Source organism: Falco rusticolus, chromosome 3 (assembly GCF_015220075.1).
Source record: "Falco rusticolus isolate bFalRus1 chromosome 3, bFalRus1.pri, whole genome shotgun sequence".
In the NCBI taxonomy this organism is placed as follows: domain Eukaryota; kingdom Metazoa; phylum Chordata; class Aves; order Falconiformes; family Falconidae; genus Falco; species Falco rusticolus.
This window is the reverse complement of record NC_051189.1, coordinates 81,574,477-81,594,030: the sequence shown is the minus strand read 5'-3', so window position 1 is coordinate 81,594,030 and position 19,554 is coordinate 81,574,477. Positions and strand designations below refer to the sequence as shown.

The 19,554-nt window shown below is 37.9% G+C and overlaps 1 protein-coding gene across 2 annotated transcripts in view; it reads right to left on the bottom strand.

The window, feature by feature from the left end:
- Nucleotides 1-19,554, bottom strand: part of ADCY2 (adenylate cyclase 2) — a 225,080-nt gene that overhangs the window by 57,757 nt on the left and 147,769 nt on the right. For both annotated transcript variants that reach the window (XM_037381364.1, XM_037381363.1), the window contains exons 6-13: nucleotides 19,324-19,435; nucleotides 18,155-18,282; nucleotides 10,188-10,346; nucleotides 9,695-9,827; nucleotides 9,190-9,366; nucleotides 7,813-7,856; nucleotides 6,185-6,265; nucleotides 1,278-1,347 (exon numbers count right to left, since the gene is read on the bottom strand). In XM_037381364.1, the coding sequence (XP_037237261.1) occupies nucleotides 1,278-1,347; nucleotides 6,185-6,265; nucleotides 7,813-7,856; nucleotides 9,190-9,366; nucleotides 9,695-9,827; nucleotides 10,188-10,346; nucleotides 18,155-18,282; nucleotides 19,324-19,435 (904 nt within the window). The remainder of the gene's footprint in view (nucleotides 1-1,277; nucleotides 1,348-6,184; nucleotides 6,266-7,812; nucleotides 7,857-9,189; nucleotides 9,367-9,694; nucleotides 9,828-10,187; nucleotides 10,347-18,154; nucleotides 18,283-19,323; nucleotides 19,436-19,554) is intronic.

Here is a 19,554-nt window from a genome sequence, read left to right as displayed (position 1 = left end):
CAGAATTTATCGGTTAAGTACCACCCACATTAAAATCTGAATGTGCTCCCAGGCACACCTTTGATCCACTCAGTGTACCCTTTGAACAGTACAGATGAGACCATGCCAGGTCTAGCATCTTCTCTCTTACGCCATCTTCTAAACAGGCTCAACAATCCTTGAAACTTTTTTCGCCTTAATGCATTGCCAAGGGCATCCAACACATGCCTTTGGCAGCTGGCCATAAGAACATTATTCTGCTGAGCTGTGAAGGAGTCTGAAAATTATTTCAGATGCTTTCAAGTGAAATATATCTACAAACATAATTAAATATGCATTTGACCACCATGTGGGATCCAGAGGATGCTGTACAGTGTGAACACAGTATGGCAATACTTCCTCTACCCCATTCTCATCAGGTTCACTCATTTATACAGTCAGCTGTTGTCAAACCTATCTCTTACTTCCCTGAAAGGCAGCCTAACTGTTCAGTTATCAGCTGTCCTATGCTTACGAAAAAGCAGAAAAAGGCAAGTCCCCAGTCTCCCTGCTGAAGCTGTGTCAGTATGTAGAAATATACTCAGGCTCTACAAGACCGTAACACAAAGAAAAGGCCTGATTTTCTAGGCAAGTGGTCATGACAGTCATGTTAAAGAGGGGATTCTTTCATTCTGATCATTACTCGAAAGACCAGAAACAGTATCATTTACTCCATCTGTACATACATTTTCAAACATGTTTTATCACACATACTAGTTAGAAGAACATTTAGTGTGTTGCATCCAAGACAGCTAGGCATTTTTCTTAAAAAAAAACATTTATAGTATTGTTTCCCCAGAATGACTGTGAGCATCAACTGCATATGGAGAAAACTATGAGTAACATATCATTATAAGACTATTCTTACTACAGGTGGAATCTTTGAGACTTGGCAAAGGAAAAAAAAATAAAAACAGTGGAGTCTGATAAACGTGTTTTGAGTATGTAGATGATGGAACTCAGGAATTTTTTGCTCCAGTTACATCAAATTTGGACTATTAAACCTCCTCCCACTTCTGTGAGGCCATGAAAATGTCAAGGAATTCAAGTGAACTGCAGAGCCCTACAAACAAGAAAGCAGACATCACATTCATAAAGTTTCTTCTGTAAATGAGCTAAAATATTACTGTAAGATTTGAGCACTTCTCTCTGCAGGAGAGGTGCTGTGGCCATGGCTCTGTGTTACAAAAGCAAGGGACATGCTTTTAGAACGATGCAAAGAAGGAATCAACGGTGAATTTGCAGTGAAAACAACTTACTTCTTTTTCCAGAGTCTTATTATAGAAAAGAAGCGATATTCTTTGAATGTCTTCAGATTTAAGCCACTGCCTAGAAGATAAAAGGAACATTGTAATGGACATAAGAATAAAGCAATCCCGCCTTTTTATGTTACTGAACTCAGCGAAGAAAATCACTTTGAAGCAAGCAAGTTCTTGTGTATTGCAATGTATATAGTGAATTGCACTGACAGTAAAAGCAGAAACTACAAATCCTGTCTCCTTTTTGACTGCTATTGCTATTGTACACATGAAAAAAAAGGCTCAGATGAACCACTTTTTCTGTGGATCATTCCTAATGACAATCAAGGGGGATTTTATATGATGTAATTCTGACATTCATATTCCACTCATCTCCAAAATACTGTAGCATATCCAGTAGACAGAAGAGAACCTGAGATAAAAAGAGTCCTTCACAAGGTACCTTTAAGAAGTGCACTGTTACACTATGCAAGAGTGGCAGGTAAATTAACACTTTACAAACTACTACTCTGGATGAAAATGTGAAAAACATTATTAAAGCAGGTGGACTGATTATGTCTTTGAGCTGTATTGGTCCCTTGACCACGACCCTGTACTCTAGAGGTAGATTTTGATGTTTTTACTGATTATAAGAACTTCTTCCATGGTTGAAAATGAGAAATAGAATAAGTACTTGCACTGAAATGACAAATCTATTTTAAAAGAAGTGAATCCTGACAAAAGCTTGACATAACTTTTACAAAATGGAATGTTCCAATATGAAAGTCTAGATTTATTTTAATGGACACTTGAAAAGAAACATACTATTTGCATTTCAAGAGGGTTAGGTTGCTTGTACCTCAAGGGGACTAGACAAATTTGCAAAAAATATTTAAGCTGACTACTGTTGTGAACATGAAATATTTGAGCTTGAACAGTAATAGCAGAGCTTGAGATTTTTTTGCAACCTTTACAGCAATATCTTTAAATTAGACTCTAAGCTAGTAGTGTAGCTAATGCCTTCTAAATAAAAGGGAATGTCTCAAATGACAGGCTGCAATACATATATGTAGCTGCAATGAATCACAGTGGAATACATCCTAAATTAAGGTCCTGGGAGAACAGGAATGGACAGAGTGGAGTGTAAGCCATTAGCTTTGATTTATGAAATCTAAAATATTTCCTCTCCTGGGAGACTGTTCCAGCTTCTGTGCAATCAGTTTCATTATAAAAAGGGGCTGAAAAAATATTCAGTTCTAGGTATACTTAATTAAAAATTATATTTCCCAGTTCACTCTGCAATAGCTTACATCTCTGATCACAGTTAGGATTCTGAAAAGAAACAGGTATGATAGGCTGTTGTACATATAGCATGATTTTGTTTGGATCCAGCTGTAATCTACTGGAGAAAACATTCAGTTTGGAATATTTTTGGTAAACTGTGAAAATAAAGTGGAAGTCTTTTCATTTAGTTATAAAAATCAAGCAAAAAGTAACCCTTTCCTCCAAATTGTTAACTAATTTCCCTTTTTTTCTTACAGTATCTGACAGATGGATTGATTTTATTACCATTACCACACTGGCAAAAAGTTCTGTCTGCATATCTACCCTCAAAGTCTTAATGTGGTCGGTACACACTTGATAGCATGTGAAGTCAGTAATGCCATTTAGAGCAAAACCTGCCTCATAGTCTGCATTAAAAACTCATGTTTTCAGGAGTTTTTAATTAAATTTTAAAGCTCAGAAAAAACTATGCTGGTTTTAGGTAGCAGGTGCTGAGAGGTCTGAGATGAGGGAACAGTATAACACAGACAAATGGAAGTGGACAGTAACTACAGAAGAAGGAGCACAAAGTCACATACACTTAGCACCAAAGATAAGAGCTGAAAAATTCTGCCTATAGCCTGACTCCTTGATGATCCTAAAAGTTACTGAAGTATCTGCAAGTACATGGGGGTATGCCTTCTAGGAAAATAGGTACCAAAATTTCTGTTAAAATCCTTTTGTAATTCAAGCAACAACACAGACAGCTGAATTATGCCTGTATCGACAGGTCTGATAGGGTTTGCGCTGACTGGCAATGTACAGCAAGGAATTATGCACAGAACATCGCAGACACCATGACTTAAAGAAAAGAGAGGAGAGAGTGCGTCTCTTTAACATAGTAACCTACTTACCAAAGAGCAAATAACTTTAGTTTAGCTCCCTCTGTAGGTATATATTTAGCTAGCAGATTGCTATTCATCCATCATGTGTCCTACAGAAATCCCCTAACCACCAAGGGTCAGAGTGTCATAACTAGGGCTACTCATCACCCTCCTATGCACGCCAGACACCCTGCAGCCAGGAATACTTTGTTCAAGGTACAGGGAAAAGAAACGTGGAGAAAGTATTATGTTACACCCTCATGGCTAAGACACTCAGCTGAGAGACAGCAGCTCTTTGTTCCTTGCTCGATCTTCTAAATCTGTATTTACGCATCTTTTAATGTAGTACTCTAACAGAATAATAATGAATAAACAGGTCATACTTTTCTCATGCAACTTTGCAAGGAGCATTGTCAACTAAATCTACTACTACGAATGATGGCACAAGGCTAGCAGGCTGGGTTTTAGGTGTCACAGTTTCTTTTGCATTCCAGAAAAATGAACTGAACCCAGATGCCCCAAGTTACAGACAGTGTGTGCATGTGGTGCTTGGCAGTTTTGTGGAAAAATAGTAAAACTAGCTTGTGAACCAGCAGAAAAGCACTGAGTGAGGTTGCCAGAGAAAACACTACACTGCTTTCAAAGCTTGAGGTACCATTTCAATTTGTACTGCACTATTTTATGCTGTGTAAAAAAGTGTGATTCATTTGGACTACAGCTTTGTCTTAGACTAAAAAGATCCAGACTATATTTCCTTTTCTTCCAGTTACTCGTTATTAAACATCTAGGCATGTAATGTCCAAATCCTGACACTATGACCATTTGCTTGCAACCAGTTAATTTTTTTCCACAGAATGACACATGGCAAAGAACCACGATGTCGATGAAAATGTCAGACCGCACTGACAGCTCAGGGTAAAAGAAACAATGGCTCTGTACAATGAATGTTTGCATTTGAATTATTTTCCCGCAATTTTCTAATCAAAAAGGATAAAAGATTGATAATTTTAATACAGTATTTTACTTGCAATATTTTTTTTAAATTTTCCTTAATTCACAGACTTAATTCACTATACAATCCAAACTCTACACTTAAAAACATTTAGAAATACCGGTTTTCTCAGATTTTCTGAAAAGTTTGCTTCTTGATTCACAGAAGCAAATGACTTAGCTTCACAACCACACCATTAGTTTATAGTGTTATAATAGTGCTATTTTCATTTTAAAGACAAAAAATTGAGGCACAAAACCCCCGTACAACTATAAAGAAAACATAAATTATTAGTTTTGTGTCTCAAATGTAGGAAATCTTTTACCTAATTTTTCCAAGGGCTGAGAATTCACAGTTAAAATACTGAATTAACTTGCTGTTTGTGGAATCAGCACTTTTGGCAACTTAGTCTCAGTTTCCTGTATCATTTAAGTGATTCATTCAGCCAACCAATACAGGGATAGGTAGAGCATCTAGTTTTGGAAGGTGGCATTCAGCCTCTCTGATAAATAAGATCATTCCTTATTTTTCTGCAGTTCCCCACATAATTCAGAAAAAGCACTGAAATGTTTTCAGAAACCTTTATTACCACACAAACATCTTTCATCCCCAAGTTTCTCTGAATTTTATGTACTAATTAGGTAAGACAGGGATTCTCTGAGATAAAATAACATCAGTATCATAACACCAGTACTTTATTTTAATGCATTTATACAGATGCTTTACTTTTGACATCAAACACATATAAGTTGCCAAAATTTATACAGCTGTTTTAGGCAAGTCTAGTATAATCAAAGGCTTTGATATTTGTATTTTGTATTTTATTTTTGGGAATTATGATATTTGCCTGTCATATGACCTATCCTCTTTCACTGTATTCTTTGTATGACCTGTAACTATCAACACTCTATTCTATAAATTATTACTGAAAAATGTTTTCTTAAAGCCAAGTACCTTTAAATAGGACTATCAGATGCAAAAAACCAAATTTTTCATATGAGCATTTAATAATTAGGAATAATATGAAGGTGATTAAGATTCTGAGTAACAGAAGTAGAGGGGGAAAACATGTAATTCATTACAATTGTTGTCCACATTTTTGAAGGGCAATTCCCTTACTTAATCAGATAAATATAAGAAACCTGAACACTTATTTAGGACTGTTATTAATTTTTCTCTCATTCTTATCTATTCGCCAGCAAATGGAGAACATCAATACCGCCTCCAGCTCTTCCTAGGACACAGAAAAAACACATGCCACGTTGCCTCCCCCAACAATTTTAATATGTCATCAAGCTTAGCTTTCTCTAAGAAATCAACCAACCAGTTGAAACAGAGAGATATTAACCTATGATTTTAGAGAAAGTTTCTAATTCTGAGATGTTTCTGTGACATTTGTGAAGGACCAATTTTCACGTCATTCTGATTCCTGAGCCAGGTGTTTCTTGTGTCTTACTTTTCTGCTCTTGGATGAGATAATTCTGTAGAGTTACAGCCATGAGTGTACAGATACAGTTATGGATCAAAAATCACTTTGCCATGAAGATCAAGACAAGCCAAAACCTCTGTCACACCATGATTCACAGGCAGTGTCTTATTCCTTATAGTAGAAAATGTTACAGTACAGCCTATCTTTATAACGTACAGAGCTTCCTATACCAGTATTAGTGACACCTTTACTGTTTTCAGACTTCTGTGTGCATGTCAGAGTGAGGAACAGTAAACACTACCCTCTGTTCCAGATTTATGTCAAAGTTGAAGGAAGGAGACAACAGAGGATGAAAACATACTTTTGAGCGTTGATTCCATCAATGGCCTGGATCATCCTCTCATTCAGTTCCTCCTCAAACCTTCTTTTCTGTGATTTTGTTCTGAAATGAAAAATGTGGGAAATTACTTTGGAAAATCATTACATTATTAATAAACATTGACTTTAAACAATGGGGTGATAGCTGGCATAAACATAAGAATAATAACAATTGTTTTAACATTTATGCTGCAATAGCAGCATGCCTCACTATGGACATTAGACTACAGTAATAGTTTCAGAAACTCCTTCCATAATATAGTATCAAGACACCTGGTATCATTTCTATCTTTTGTACCTATTTTGGAGTGGAATTTAGAAGCACAAAAGCAAGAACATCTCAGAATCTTAAAGAATCGCGTTATTTGCAAATAACACAGACTTTTCACCATAAGGTTGACAGAAGTCCTTTTGACATATTGTCCAAATGTAAATGCTTGGTTTTAAAATGAGAGATTGTTTTTATTTTTATCATGTATATTCAGTCAAAACTTGTTCATCTTCTGGAATTTAGTAATATTTTTGGTAATTGCATAGTTCTCTAGTAACCTGTGATTTGTTGAGAAGACATTTCCCAAGTAGAGAGATGGGGAAGGGAACAGACAGAATGACTTGTTTGTATAATTAAAGACAATAAAATACAAAACTTTAAAGGGTTCTTTTAAATGATGTTATGGTATTTGTGATGTCACATATTTTTGGAAGAAAGACATTATCTGAAGTGTTATCAGGTCATTAAAATAAAAATTACTCATTCCAGGTTTCTGATAGTGCTAAGCTTGTTCTTTAAACAGATGCCATTCAACTCTGTTTCCATTTCTCACCATCTTGCCCTGATCATTGAAGTACCAAGCAGGAGAATAAAAACTTAAAGCTACTGTGATTCTGCAGACATTTTGTGTAGCAGGAGCACTACAGGAAGACCACAAAATACCTTTTGAATGTTTACTGCTGCAAACATACTACATACTTTGAAATAATAAACCACAGCGCAAATACAAAGTAATTCACAAAATATAAAACATGTTTCTTTTAGTGCATATTATCAGCTGTTAATAGCCCTTTCCATCTTCTCTTTTCTTACCCCTCTGTGCCTCTTCTGCATTTTTCTCCATGATTTTGTCCCCAGTGACAGAGTAATTGAGTTCTTAGGAGAAGCCAACAGTAGCCCATCAACATACTTAGACTAATTCAGAATAATGCTACTTGTTAGCAGGAAGTGTAACTCACGATTCCTAAGTAACTTATCTGCCAAATCTGTTTCCATAGCCCTTCTCTATGTAAGAGGTATGAGATGAAAATATAGTTTCGGGAAGAAATGTCCTCAATATTTTAAAGCATGTCTTTTATATATATATATATATACACATACATACATATATACATATACACACATACACATTTGTATATATAATACATATATTTATAAATAAAAATTTATATATTTTATATATATAATTATATATATATATAAAAGACATGCTTTCGAATATTGAGGACATTTCTCACTGAAACTATTTTTTCATCTCATACCTCCTACATACATATATATGAAAGTATATGTCTTTATAAGGACTTATATGAATAAATGATTTTTAAAAATTAATTTACCTCTCTCTGCAACGCTGAAAATGATATTGCCCCATGGGAACATCCTAAAAAACAACAACAACAAAACCCTTATGATCTGTAAAAGACTTTGACGATGTTAAGTTGCTTTTAAAATAGTGTTGAAAACAGGGTCAAGTATGGAAAAAAGTTTCCAATACAAATATTTTTAGCATTAGATTAGAACTGTCTAAAAGAAAAATCCAGACAAAAGTGAAGATGTAGTGACCTGGAGACAAACTGATCTATCATTTAAAACACTAAATAACTAACGCAAGTCTGAATCCAAGAATGTTTTGCTTTACTAGAAAGTCACTGCTTCAAAGGCATCACTGTTTTAAGGTAGCCCAAACACCTGACAGCTTCAGCAATAAACAGTGTTGAATGTTTTTTGAAAAAAATAGACCTGAGTGGCTAAATACAGGCAATGGTCATTATTTTTTATTGACAAGCAACAGGAGCCATCACAGCCACTTTATTTTATGAGTGAAAGTGATGGCTGGGTACTTTCTGTAATGAACATGTCACAATCCATATTCTGATGCACTGTCTTTATTGAACAAGATGGGTTAGGTAGCTCAATCCTATGTGCTCATACATAACAGGAACAAAACTGAAAGCCAATGATGAAAACTATTAGAATTTATCTTTATGTCCATGCTTTTTACAAGTAGAAGATAATGCAATGTCCAAGCTGTGGACCGACAGTGTCTTACTGACAGCAGTAAAACAGTTAGCAACATTGAAAGAAATTGTTTCTGTTCGGCGTACGAGACGTAATATTGCACTACAGTACTGTGAAATGCAGGCCATCAGCCACAGCTAATGAGTGGTTAGCGCACCTTCAAAAGGTAGATGTTACTGTGAGTATGGATTTGGTTCCCAGAGAACTTTTCTAATAAAGTCCACTCCAGGTGCCACAGGGATATTCTAACTTCACAGCCTTTCCTCCATGTTTGGCCTTATTCCAAATGGAGAATGTGGCTAAATAGCCAATAATCTCAGGGAATGTCTCTTTATCAAAAGTGTTCCTTCCCAAAGGTCTTGCACTCTGGCTTTATGTTCAAAATATCTTTCCACAAGGTGAACAGCAGCAACTCTACAAGCTGTGACTGGGGCTCAAGCTCAGAGTCAAATTGTGCAGTTTAGTAAGTACATTAGACTCCTTACAATGCAGAGATGCATTTATAGTAACACATGGCTCCTTAGTCTAAACCAAAGCTCACAAGCCAATGGAAAAGCTCCCAGCAACTTCAATGGATTTACGCCCTGTACAAAAGCAGGTATCTTCTATCAGAAATAGCCAGGTATTTAACAGTGAGCAGCTTTTTCCTTTCAAATATTGCTAAATTGTATGAAATGATATAAGTAGGCCCCTACTGTTGTGCTAATCTTGCCGTTTTCAGTGGTCATGCTGTCCCTGTGGGTCAAGTGTGCAAACGGCTTGGCGGCTCCCCAAGATTCCAGGTACCGGGTCATGCGGACAGAAGCTCTCATTTTGGCTCCATCAAGGGTATGTCGAGGTCTAATATGGTGCTGAGGGCTTCGCTTCTCTCCCTGGTTGACAGAGAATAAAAAGTGATATCAGCTTTGATGTTCATTACCTTCTGAAGCAGTAATGCATCATCTGGTACCACATATCTGCATGCTTAGGAACTTAAAAATGGAAAGATGCTAAGAACCTGCAATTCCTAATGATATTGCTGGGAAATATCAGAGACTTATTTCTGAAGAGCAGGAAAGATTTGCAATGCAAACATTATGTATTTGTAGGCATCGGTAATAGGTCTGATCAATACCTTATGGTAGTGAATTATTCAGTAAAGGATTAGTGGTCCTGCTCAAAAAGAACTATGACTGGCCACAAAATAAAAGTACTACTAACCTTAGGATTGATTACAAAGTAAGTCTTAACATTATGCTCTTTCAGATATGGGTCCCTCACATCTCCATCCCCATCTTCCACTTTGTAAGCTCCATTCAAATGTGCCAAGGTGACTGAGGTGATGTGAACACGGCTGAAATTATATTTTAAAAGAATGACAGAATCACAAATACCAACCAAAAGCATAATTTGAACCTGAACAGACTTTTTTACTAGATTTTGGATATACATTTTAAACATGGTTCACTTCTTTTACAGTCCCTCTAATCTCATTTTTAGAAGTTTTAATGGGCATAAACCTAAAAGCTTCCATCCACAAAAAACACTCCTTAAGTCACAGGAAATACTGAATTCCCTTTTTTTCCCTTAAATACAGCACTAAGAACTAATTCAGGTTTCTCCATGAAGGCTGATGGTTGAAGACATGGTACCTATGCATTTCTCCATGATACACAAATCCACATGTCCAAAGGTTAACAGAGAAGCCTCTTACCCTGGGACTCCTCCAGCCTCCATGTGATTTGCCAGAGTAACATCGTGGGACCACACATCGTACTGCCACTTCTGTAGTCCAATAACGCCACAAAGCACATTCCCAGAATGCACTCCTACGCGCATATTAATATCAACTCCAGTTGCATCTCTCACTTTCCTGTAGTTGAGAAGAAAACCTGTGTTAATATACATAATAGGGCCTTTTTCTCTTTAATTTACCAGTCAAATTAGCAGTAACAACAGTGATAACATAAATTTCTTTTTAGCATTGTCTCCATTCTTTTTATGCAAGGATTGTTTTTATCTTATATTTTATCTTTCCCATTATCTATATTTGCAACTATTTGTAGTAAATATTAATTCTCATAGTCCCTTCTTTTATACTTATCTGAAATTATTTGTGAGGGCTGAACTAAGTAGTGGAAATGTTTGGTCTCGTGGTAGAACATGGGGACTATTTTTGTTCTACAGGCAGCTTTTGGAGATCTGGAACTATTGTTATGCACCCTTTTACCCGAAGACCCTAACAGCTATGCTCAAGACTTTCTCAAATCTGTCATATCTGAGAGGATGGATGCAAAATGTAGCACCTCAAGATATTCTACAGGCTGGTGGCTCATAGGCCTTTTGGGTATATGGGCTCAGTGCCATTCAGCTTGTGGAGAATATAGGCTCAACAGCCTTCCATATGCTTGGTGAATGCTGTACCCACTAGATCATTATACAAAGCATGAAGAGGCCACCCTCACTGTGCAGACCACATCTAAACCTTTGACTTTCCCAGTGACTTTAGACAGAGTTGAAGTATCTGTCCACCCCAATCTAAATCTCAGAAAAAACTCTACACATAAGATAGGTATTAATCTTCCCACAGGAAGCTATTCTGAATCACAGGTAGGTTACTAAAGTAAAACAAACAGAACATTTTCAGACATATATCATATGGGTACGTAACTACATATATAAAGAGTTATAAAACTAATCCAGTTGTCTGCAGGCTTATAGAGTGCTAAGAAATGGGAAGACTGTAACTTAACTGGATTTATGTATTTAAGCCCCAACTCACGCAGACCAAAACCTAACCAGTAATAAACAACACATATATACATTTATCTTGAAGGAATTTAGGGTGCTGATGGAAGGAACAACTACAGAATAAGAAACCCAAATGGCTTCTGTATGAGTCAGGTTCATAGTTCTAGCAACATCTTCAGCCTCAATGACAAGAATCATCAGCTCCGTACCTTCTGAATTACAGACTTAAACTGGCCTGTTTCTCTTCTGTTGTTGAAAGGGAACGTAGAACTTAACAGGCTTAATTTGATATGGTAACGTCTGCATTTAAACAGTAGTTCTCAAGTGTTCTCTTTCTGACAAATGAAAATAACAGTAGTATGAAAGTATTTTTTTAAACCGTGTTTTGAAGTTATTAAAAAGAAGAGAGGAGAAGTTTTTTTATTCCTGCAGTCTCTATCAAGTGTCTATTGGCATCTCTTTCCACTTTGCCATTTTACACTCCTCTCATGTAGCTGACATACTTGAAAATGAACTGCTTGTAAATGATCTTTGTAAACAGCTGGCAAATGACAAACACCACTTTGCTCTGCACAAAAAATATGACACAAGTTTAACACTTTGGGAAAAAAAAAGTGTTTTACAAAACCAGACAAAGTGGAAGAGGAACATTCATCCTTTAGGAGTGCTTGTCAAAAGGCTGCCCTGCCATATCCTGCAGAGCAAGCCATAAAGTCTGCTTTATAAGCTCTCAGGAGTTAAGGAGGGCAGCAAGTAGACTATGTTCCAGAACTCAATCTTCTGTCTCACAAATTAAAGAAACCACAGATTTTAAATTAGAAATGTTACTCTGGACCAAATTAGGGTTTACTGCATCTTCTCTCCTGTGCTCTCTAAACAACTCATATGACAGTGCAGGCACTGAATGCATCTAAGAACGTAGTCTATCACATCCCCATAGGACATTTGCCTTACCTACACAGTATATCTGAAATTTTCCATTGTTATTTCACTTTCTGCTCCCACAATCTCTCCAGTTTCCCTCAGCACACCACAGTCTTTATGTCCATGCTGGCTGGGCAGTCAAAATACTCATCAAGACTGTATTTTTCCTATTGCAGCCTGGAATTTGAGTTTGTAAGGATTCTATGTTTTTCAAAAGCATGGTTAGTTTGCAGGTAGTTGTAGCAGCTTTACTCCACACAAGCAAGAGTTCAGGTCATTAGGAAAACATCTACTATTTACCTGAGCTTTGTTCATCAGTAATTCTGCACTAATGAATCTAAGACTCACCTAGTCCTGTCTTAAGCACTTTAACACATTCAGTGAGCCTTGAGCATTTAGTCCCCGGAAAATTGCCCTTTAAAAGCATAGTTCCCTTCTGGATCAGACCTGCAGCAATGAAATCATATTATTTTATTTTGTATCTAGTTTTCAAATTGGTATATCCATCTCATCCACCAGTTTCTTTCACTTTCCTCTGAAATGGAACTCACTTCACACTACCAAATCAAAGACCGCCTTTGAGAACGTACGGCTGAGAAACACCAGGAAGTCACCAGACAGACAAGGGGGTGGAGTTCTGGATGGAGGAAACCAGCACATATATTCATACACAAACATATTTTGCCTTAACAGGTAAGTTCTAGCCTTAAAGCACTCTGTTAAGGTGCCAGCTCTCAACATCACAGGCAGCACTGATATCTATGGCTTGATAAGGTGTGCACCCCACTCCTGGGCAAGCAGGCCACAGATTATAAGAAACAGTGGATTTGCTCCAACATACAGCAGAGAAGCAAAGCAATTAATCAATGGGACTACTAACATGTTTTAATGAAAACAATCTGTAGTGTAGTGAGGCTGAATTGCTCAAAACAGAGTTACACATCACTAGGAAACAGAACTGAATAAGGCTTTGTATTACAGATCACCCGGCAGTTTGGTAGAATTCCTCTTTAATTCAAACAGAACTGCAAGTGAAACCATATTCAGGTGGTAAAATCTACACAGAACTGTTAATCTAAACAGCAAACTGCTTTATTTCAGTAATTCACGCACTGAGGAGTCAGTTTGCACTTCAGTGACTGAATATAACAAAAAATCCTATCTGACAAAAGACATTTCAGACAGAGTGAGTAAAACATATATTGAATGACATACTTGCAACAGCAAGAGTAATACTACTAGTTTTACAGGCCACAGAAGTATGTCAGGAGATGCTTCCACACAAAGATGCAGCAATCACACAAAAAAAATATGGAGTTGATTAATAATCAGTAGTTTTTATTCATCTGCAGGCTACAACACTTGACATAATACTTTGAAAGCATTTTCAAACACAGGGTATAGATCTCACACTTCTTACAGAGATTTAAACAGGCTGTGATAAACAGGCATCTGTCTACAGGAGTGTTGTGAATTCTGGCTGCAGTAATAAAGTCAGATGAAAATGTGCTATACAACTAAAAGATAATTTGCTAGTGTATAAGGCTGCTCTTACCAAGGAGGACCCTATCATCCAGCATTAACAATGAACATACTTGATAGCAGTTTGAGCAGAAAGTTACTTCAAAAAAAATCGGGAAGTTCCGAAGTGTGAGGAACCGACAGATTGCTCTCTGAGCTCAACTAAAGCACTGCATTATGATGTGCAAAATTATACTTTCAGTTCTTTGCAAAGGGCAATTGAGTTTAGCATTGTTTTTCCACCAGCCTGTAACCTTCTATAGTTTTCTTTAAGTAAAAAAGCAACAGGTTGACTAGAAAATCTATGCAAATGCTTTTAACTCACATTTACCACACAGCACACAGATCTTATGAAACATAAACCAGAAAGCTCTCATTTTTGCTGCAAGGCTGGGGAAAAAAAGCCAGTATTTTTAAGCCAACCAAGGCGAGGGAGTCAGAACTTAGGGACACTATTTTATTTACTGCTCAACTGAAGGCATATTAACTTTAGTTCCTAATATGGTAGAGAAGCAATTGGTTTAATTATAATAATGTTCGAGTATAGCTAAATGAACAAAACATCCAGTAAAAGCAACTTAGGAAACCCCCAAATCTGTAGATTTTAATGCTTGGCAAGGAGAAGCACTCTGAGTACCATTTAAAAAAGATTTCTTTGGACACAATGTAAGGTACAACTGTATCTGGATGAAGAAAAAAATTTTAGGAAATGCAGCAACTTGATTCCTGTACTGAGGTTAGTTTTACAAAAGATCCCTAAACCAAGATCAAAATCTTAAGTTTCCACAAATACCACACCTTTTCCATGAATACATTAAAAGGCAAAGAACCAAATTTGCAGTAATTAACCTGTCCATACAGTAATTACCCTGGATCAAATCAGAAGACCAGGCAGCTGAAAGCCGAAACCTTCTTGTGACTATAATTACACACATATAAGGGTAGTATTTATGATTAGAGGAATCACTGTTTAGTTAATCATTGAGACAACACTGTTCAACATAACCACGCATTTCATGACAAGGTACACATCACACATATACCTCACAAGGATAAAGTAATTTCTTACTTTGCTACCTGGACAGTAGTAAATGCAATTTGGGCAAAAACATCAAAATTGGAACTGAAACTTACAGAAGAGCATACCAAGTTTTAAACCCAAAGTCCAGTTGTTTAAAAAACCACAGGGGACTACCAAATATCCAGACCTCCACATAATACATATTTTTGCAGTGTAGTTCACCTAATACTGCAATACTGTGTATTCACCTAATACTGTAATTTTAGTGAAAGGAAACATATTTTCAACAGAAAAGATACTTGTGCCATTAATGATAACGACCATAAGTAACCATTTACAGTGCTTTAACTCCTAAAGGCAAAAAAGAACTTCAGGTGTGAATTACAGAAAACGAATTATCTGACTTTGGTTAGAAAAAAAAGAGATAGAAGGTTTTTTGATTGTCCTTTCCTCACAAAATGTTTTCTAAATGAGCTAACAGAATCAGACCCTTGCTCATCAAGTAAACTACAATACTGAGCTCAAGTTTCTGGACAGGCAAGTTTAAGACCCTTTGGGATGACGTGCAGGCATCCAATCCAGGTTTAAGTACCCTCTTATTGAAACATGTCCAGCTTTGGTGGCAGAACTCATTCCGGGCAAGTGTCTTACAACAGAGTTATTACTGCTCTGCACTGAGAGTTCAATCAGCAGGCAGGTGAAGAGATGAGGGGGAGTAAATCTGTCCTTTTTTCAAGACTTCTTTGTAAGTCCTATCATCCCGAAGGGGAAACTGCTATGGTTGCCTATAATCTGTTCCCAATCTACTCATTAGTAATAAGCTAGAGGATTCCTCAAGTATGCCTGTAACTGTATCCTCAGATGCCTTGAAGTGTTAATCCATCAGATACAACCGTATTTCTTTTTCCTCTTTCACAATCATATCAAGTCTCCTGTTATTACTTGAGTTACTTGAAATAAGTTAGAACTACTATTTCAAAAGCAATTACATTAGGATACTCAAATTTCTTGTTGTTTTCTCTTTCAAAGACAGAACAAGCACAGTGATTACGGAAAAGAAATAAGGGACAAATACAGTAACCCACAAATCCAAAATACTACCGACAAGCACAGAATTAATAGTGCCTTAATGTGTTAACTGGAAGAACTTTTTAGAAAGTCCTCACTTAAACAATAAACTACAGAAAAGATGAAACTAAACCTAAACCTGAAGTCTAGTAAGAAAAACATATTTAATTGCTTATTTAACAACATGGAGGTGGGCCTCTCAGCCCAGGAATCAGTAAGCTGTTAAAAATGTCTTTGGTAGACACGCTCAGTATCACTCCACAGGCTCAGAATTTGAGGCATCTTAACTGTGAAGGAGCAACTGCTCCTGACCATCAATGAACTTCAAACTCAGCAGCAGCCAGGAGCTTTGGCCTCTCACAGAGCCATTTGACTAATCGGTGGGTGGCAGCATCATGACTCTGCAAAAAGCAAAGCTTCCAAGTCTTAAGTGATGTCTATTGAGTTATTTACCATCTTGTAATCACAGGATCATGGAACAGTTGAGGTCTGAAGGGACACCTGGAGATTGTCTAGTCCAAATCCTGCTCAAAACAGGGCCAGCTAGAGCTGGTTGCTTAGGGCTGTACCAGTTGGAGTTTGATGATCTCCAAAGCTGGATACTCCACAAACTCCCAGAGAAAACAGTGTCAGTGCTCAGTCAGCCTCACAGTGAAAAAAGTGTTTCCTTATGTTCAGAGCAAACCTCCTGTGTTTCAGGTTGTGCTCGTCATCTCTTGTCCTGTCACTGGGCACCACTGAAATGCCTGGCTTCACCTTCTTTGGGAAAGAAGACCCCCATCTTCCCGGGGAACGTTATGGAGCAGATCATCCTGAGCACCATCATGCAGGACAACCTGGGGATCAGACCCAGCCAGCATGGGTTTATGAAAGGCAGGTCCTGCTTGACAAACCTGACCTCCTCCTGTGACAAGATGACCCACCTAGTGGATGAGGGAAAGGCTGTGGATGTTGTCTACCTGGACCTTAGTAAAGCCTTTGACACCATCTCCCACAGCATTCTCCTGGAGAAACTGGTTGCTCATGGCCTGAACGGATGTACTCTGTGCTGGGTTAAAAGCTGACTGGATGGCCAAGCCCAAATAGTGGTAGCAACTGTTACATCCAGCTGGTGTCCAGTCACAAGTGGTGTTCCCCAGGGCTCAGTATTGTTTAATATCTTTATCAACGATCTGGATAAGAGAATTAAGTGCACCCTCAGTAACTACAGATGACACTAGGTTGATCTGCTTGAGGGCAGGATGACTCTGCAGAGGGATATGGACAGGCTGAATCGATGGGTCCAAGGCCAGTCATAAGAGGTTCAACAGGGAGAAGTGCCGGGTCCTGCACTTGGGTCACAGCAATCCCAGGCAATGCTAAAGGCTTGGGGAAGAGCAGCTGGAAAGTTGCCTGGAGGAAAAGGCCCTGGGGGTGCTGGCTGACAGTCGTCTGAACGTGAGCCAGCAGAGTGTGGGCCAAGGAGACCAACATCATCCTGGCTTGTATCAGAAACAGTGTGGCCAGCAGGACAAGGGAAGGGATTGTCCCCCTGTACTGGGCACTGGTGAGGCCGCAGCTTGAATGCTGTGTGCTTCTTTGGGCCCCTCACTGCAAGAAGGATGTAGAGGTGCTGGAGTGTGTCCAGGGAAGGGCAATGGAGCTGGTGAAGGGTCTGGAGCACAAGTCTTGTGAGGAGCAGCTGAGGGAACTGGGGTTGGTTAGTTTGAAGAGGAGGCTCAGGGGGGAACTTACTGCTCTCTACAACTACCTGAAAAGAGGTTATGGGCAGGTGGAGGTAGGTCTCTTCTCCCAGATAACAAGCACCGGAACAAGAGAAAACAACCTCAAGTTATGCCAGGGGAGGTTTAGATTGGATATTAGGAAAAATTCTTCACTGAAAGGGTGGTCAAGCATTGGAACAGGCTGCCCAGGGAGGTGGTGGAATCACCATCCCTAGAGATGTTTAAAAAATGCATAGATGTGGTGCTCAGGGACATGGTTTAGTGATGGACTTGGCAGTCCTGGGTTAATGGCTGGACTTGATGATCTTAAAGGGTTTTTCCAACCTAACTGATTCAACGTTTCTTTGCACTCTCTCTTCAGGTACTTAAATGCATTGATGAGATTTAAGCTTTCTCTTCTCCAGGTTGAACAATCCCAGCTCTCTCAGTCTTTCCTTACATGAGCAATCGGTCCTTAATCATCTTTACAGTGTAGTGATGACATAGCCTGGCACAACTCAACAACTTAAAACAATCCTTTGCTTAAATTGAGATCAAGATTACCATGCTAGACTCTGCAGTGAAACACACAAACTACTGCAGGTCTGAATGTTTCAACCATCAGCACAGCTACAGATAGAAAAGAGACAGAATTTTTATTGTTGAGTATTTAACAAAAAGTTCAGTACTTACTTAATGGCTTCACACATGTCCAGTCCCATTTTCACGCAATTCTTGGCATGATTTTGAAGAGATATAGGTAGTCCAGAAACACAGTAATAGCAGTCACCTAGGATTTTTATTCTCATACATTCATTTTCCTGGAGAAAAAAGCAAGGTGAGATGGTCACTTTCAACTTGAATTATATAAATGAGGGGTTATTGTTACAAAGACTGACTTAAATGATATTAGCAAAATCACCCTATTTAAGCTTATTTCAGTAGAGAAGGATTTGCCTTGCTAAAAAAGAAGTGCTGTCTGAGTTTTGTAGGGATGATTCCTCCATTTGTTATGGTCCTTAACGGGAAAACCAGGAACGAAGTTCACTGCAAAACATGTATCTCAAGTGTTGTTCACACATTAAAGAACTGAGCTGAAGTGCACTCAATCTAAATCAAGGGTTTTTTTGTTTGAAATATGATACAGAAAGACCAAGCCTTCTACATTTACATCTTTGAAGATGTACTATGCAGTACTTCCTGAAACCAGCAGTCATAATCTTATTTCTATCCTTTGTAGCCTAAGGCAATATAAGGATTTATTTTTTTTAACCAGTACTGGACAATAGTTTTTGAACTCATAAAAAACACAGAAAATTTGTATGTGTTTTAGTGTTTCTGATTTCACCTTCACACTCAGCATGAAGTTTGATGTAGTTTTTGTAAAAATGACACCTGAATAAACAGAAGAAAATCTTCTGATTGTACGAACCTTTCATCAAGTAATCAAGAGACTGTGGCCAGTAAATAAAATTGTTTTGATCAATATTATCTATTAAATGCTTTTTCAGAGATCAGAAAACTGACTATATCAGTTTTTAATTTTTAGTTTCTTAATCCTTGTTACTGTAAAGAATCAATTTAAAGAGCTGTTCACCTGCCATTAAGCTTTTTTAGGCTTCATGAACTGTCTCTGTTGGCCCTATTGGAGAGAGCTATCTTGGGTTTCACAGATTATCACACTGGCAGAAACACACTGTGGCACTCAGACCAGAGCCAGATTTTTTATTCACACATTTCTAGTCTAATCCTCCTGCCAAAGCCTCATAAATGTTGCCTGAAGGTAGAAGAGTCCCCCAAAAGAAAAAATATCTTGAAGATGCCTTACTTACACTAACCGCAGCAGCCCAGTAGAAACCCACCTTTGCAATCTGATCAAACTTGCCAAACAACTCATTTAACATGTGCACTAATTCCCCAGGCGAGCAGTCACTGGCCAGGCGAGTGAATCCCACGATATCAGCATACAAGATACTACAACAGAAATGAACAGAAACTTGGTAACACTTTCCTTCTGCACAGCTCAGAATTACCAACACTCAGCAAAACCTGAGAGTAGGCATTCTGGACTTCACAGCAGTATACCCATACCC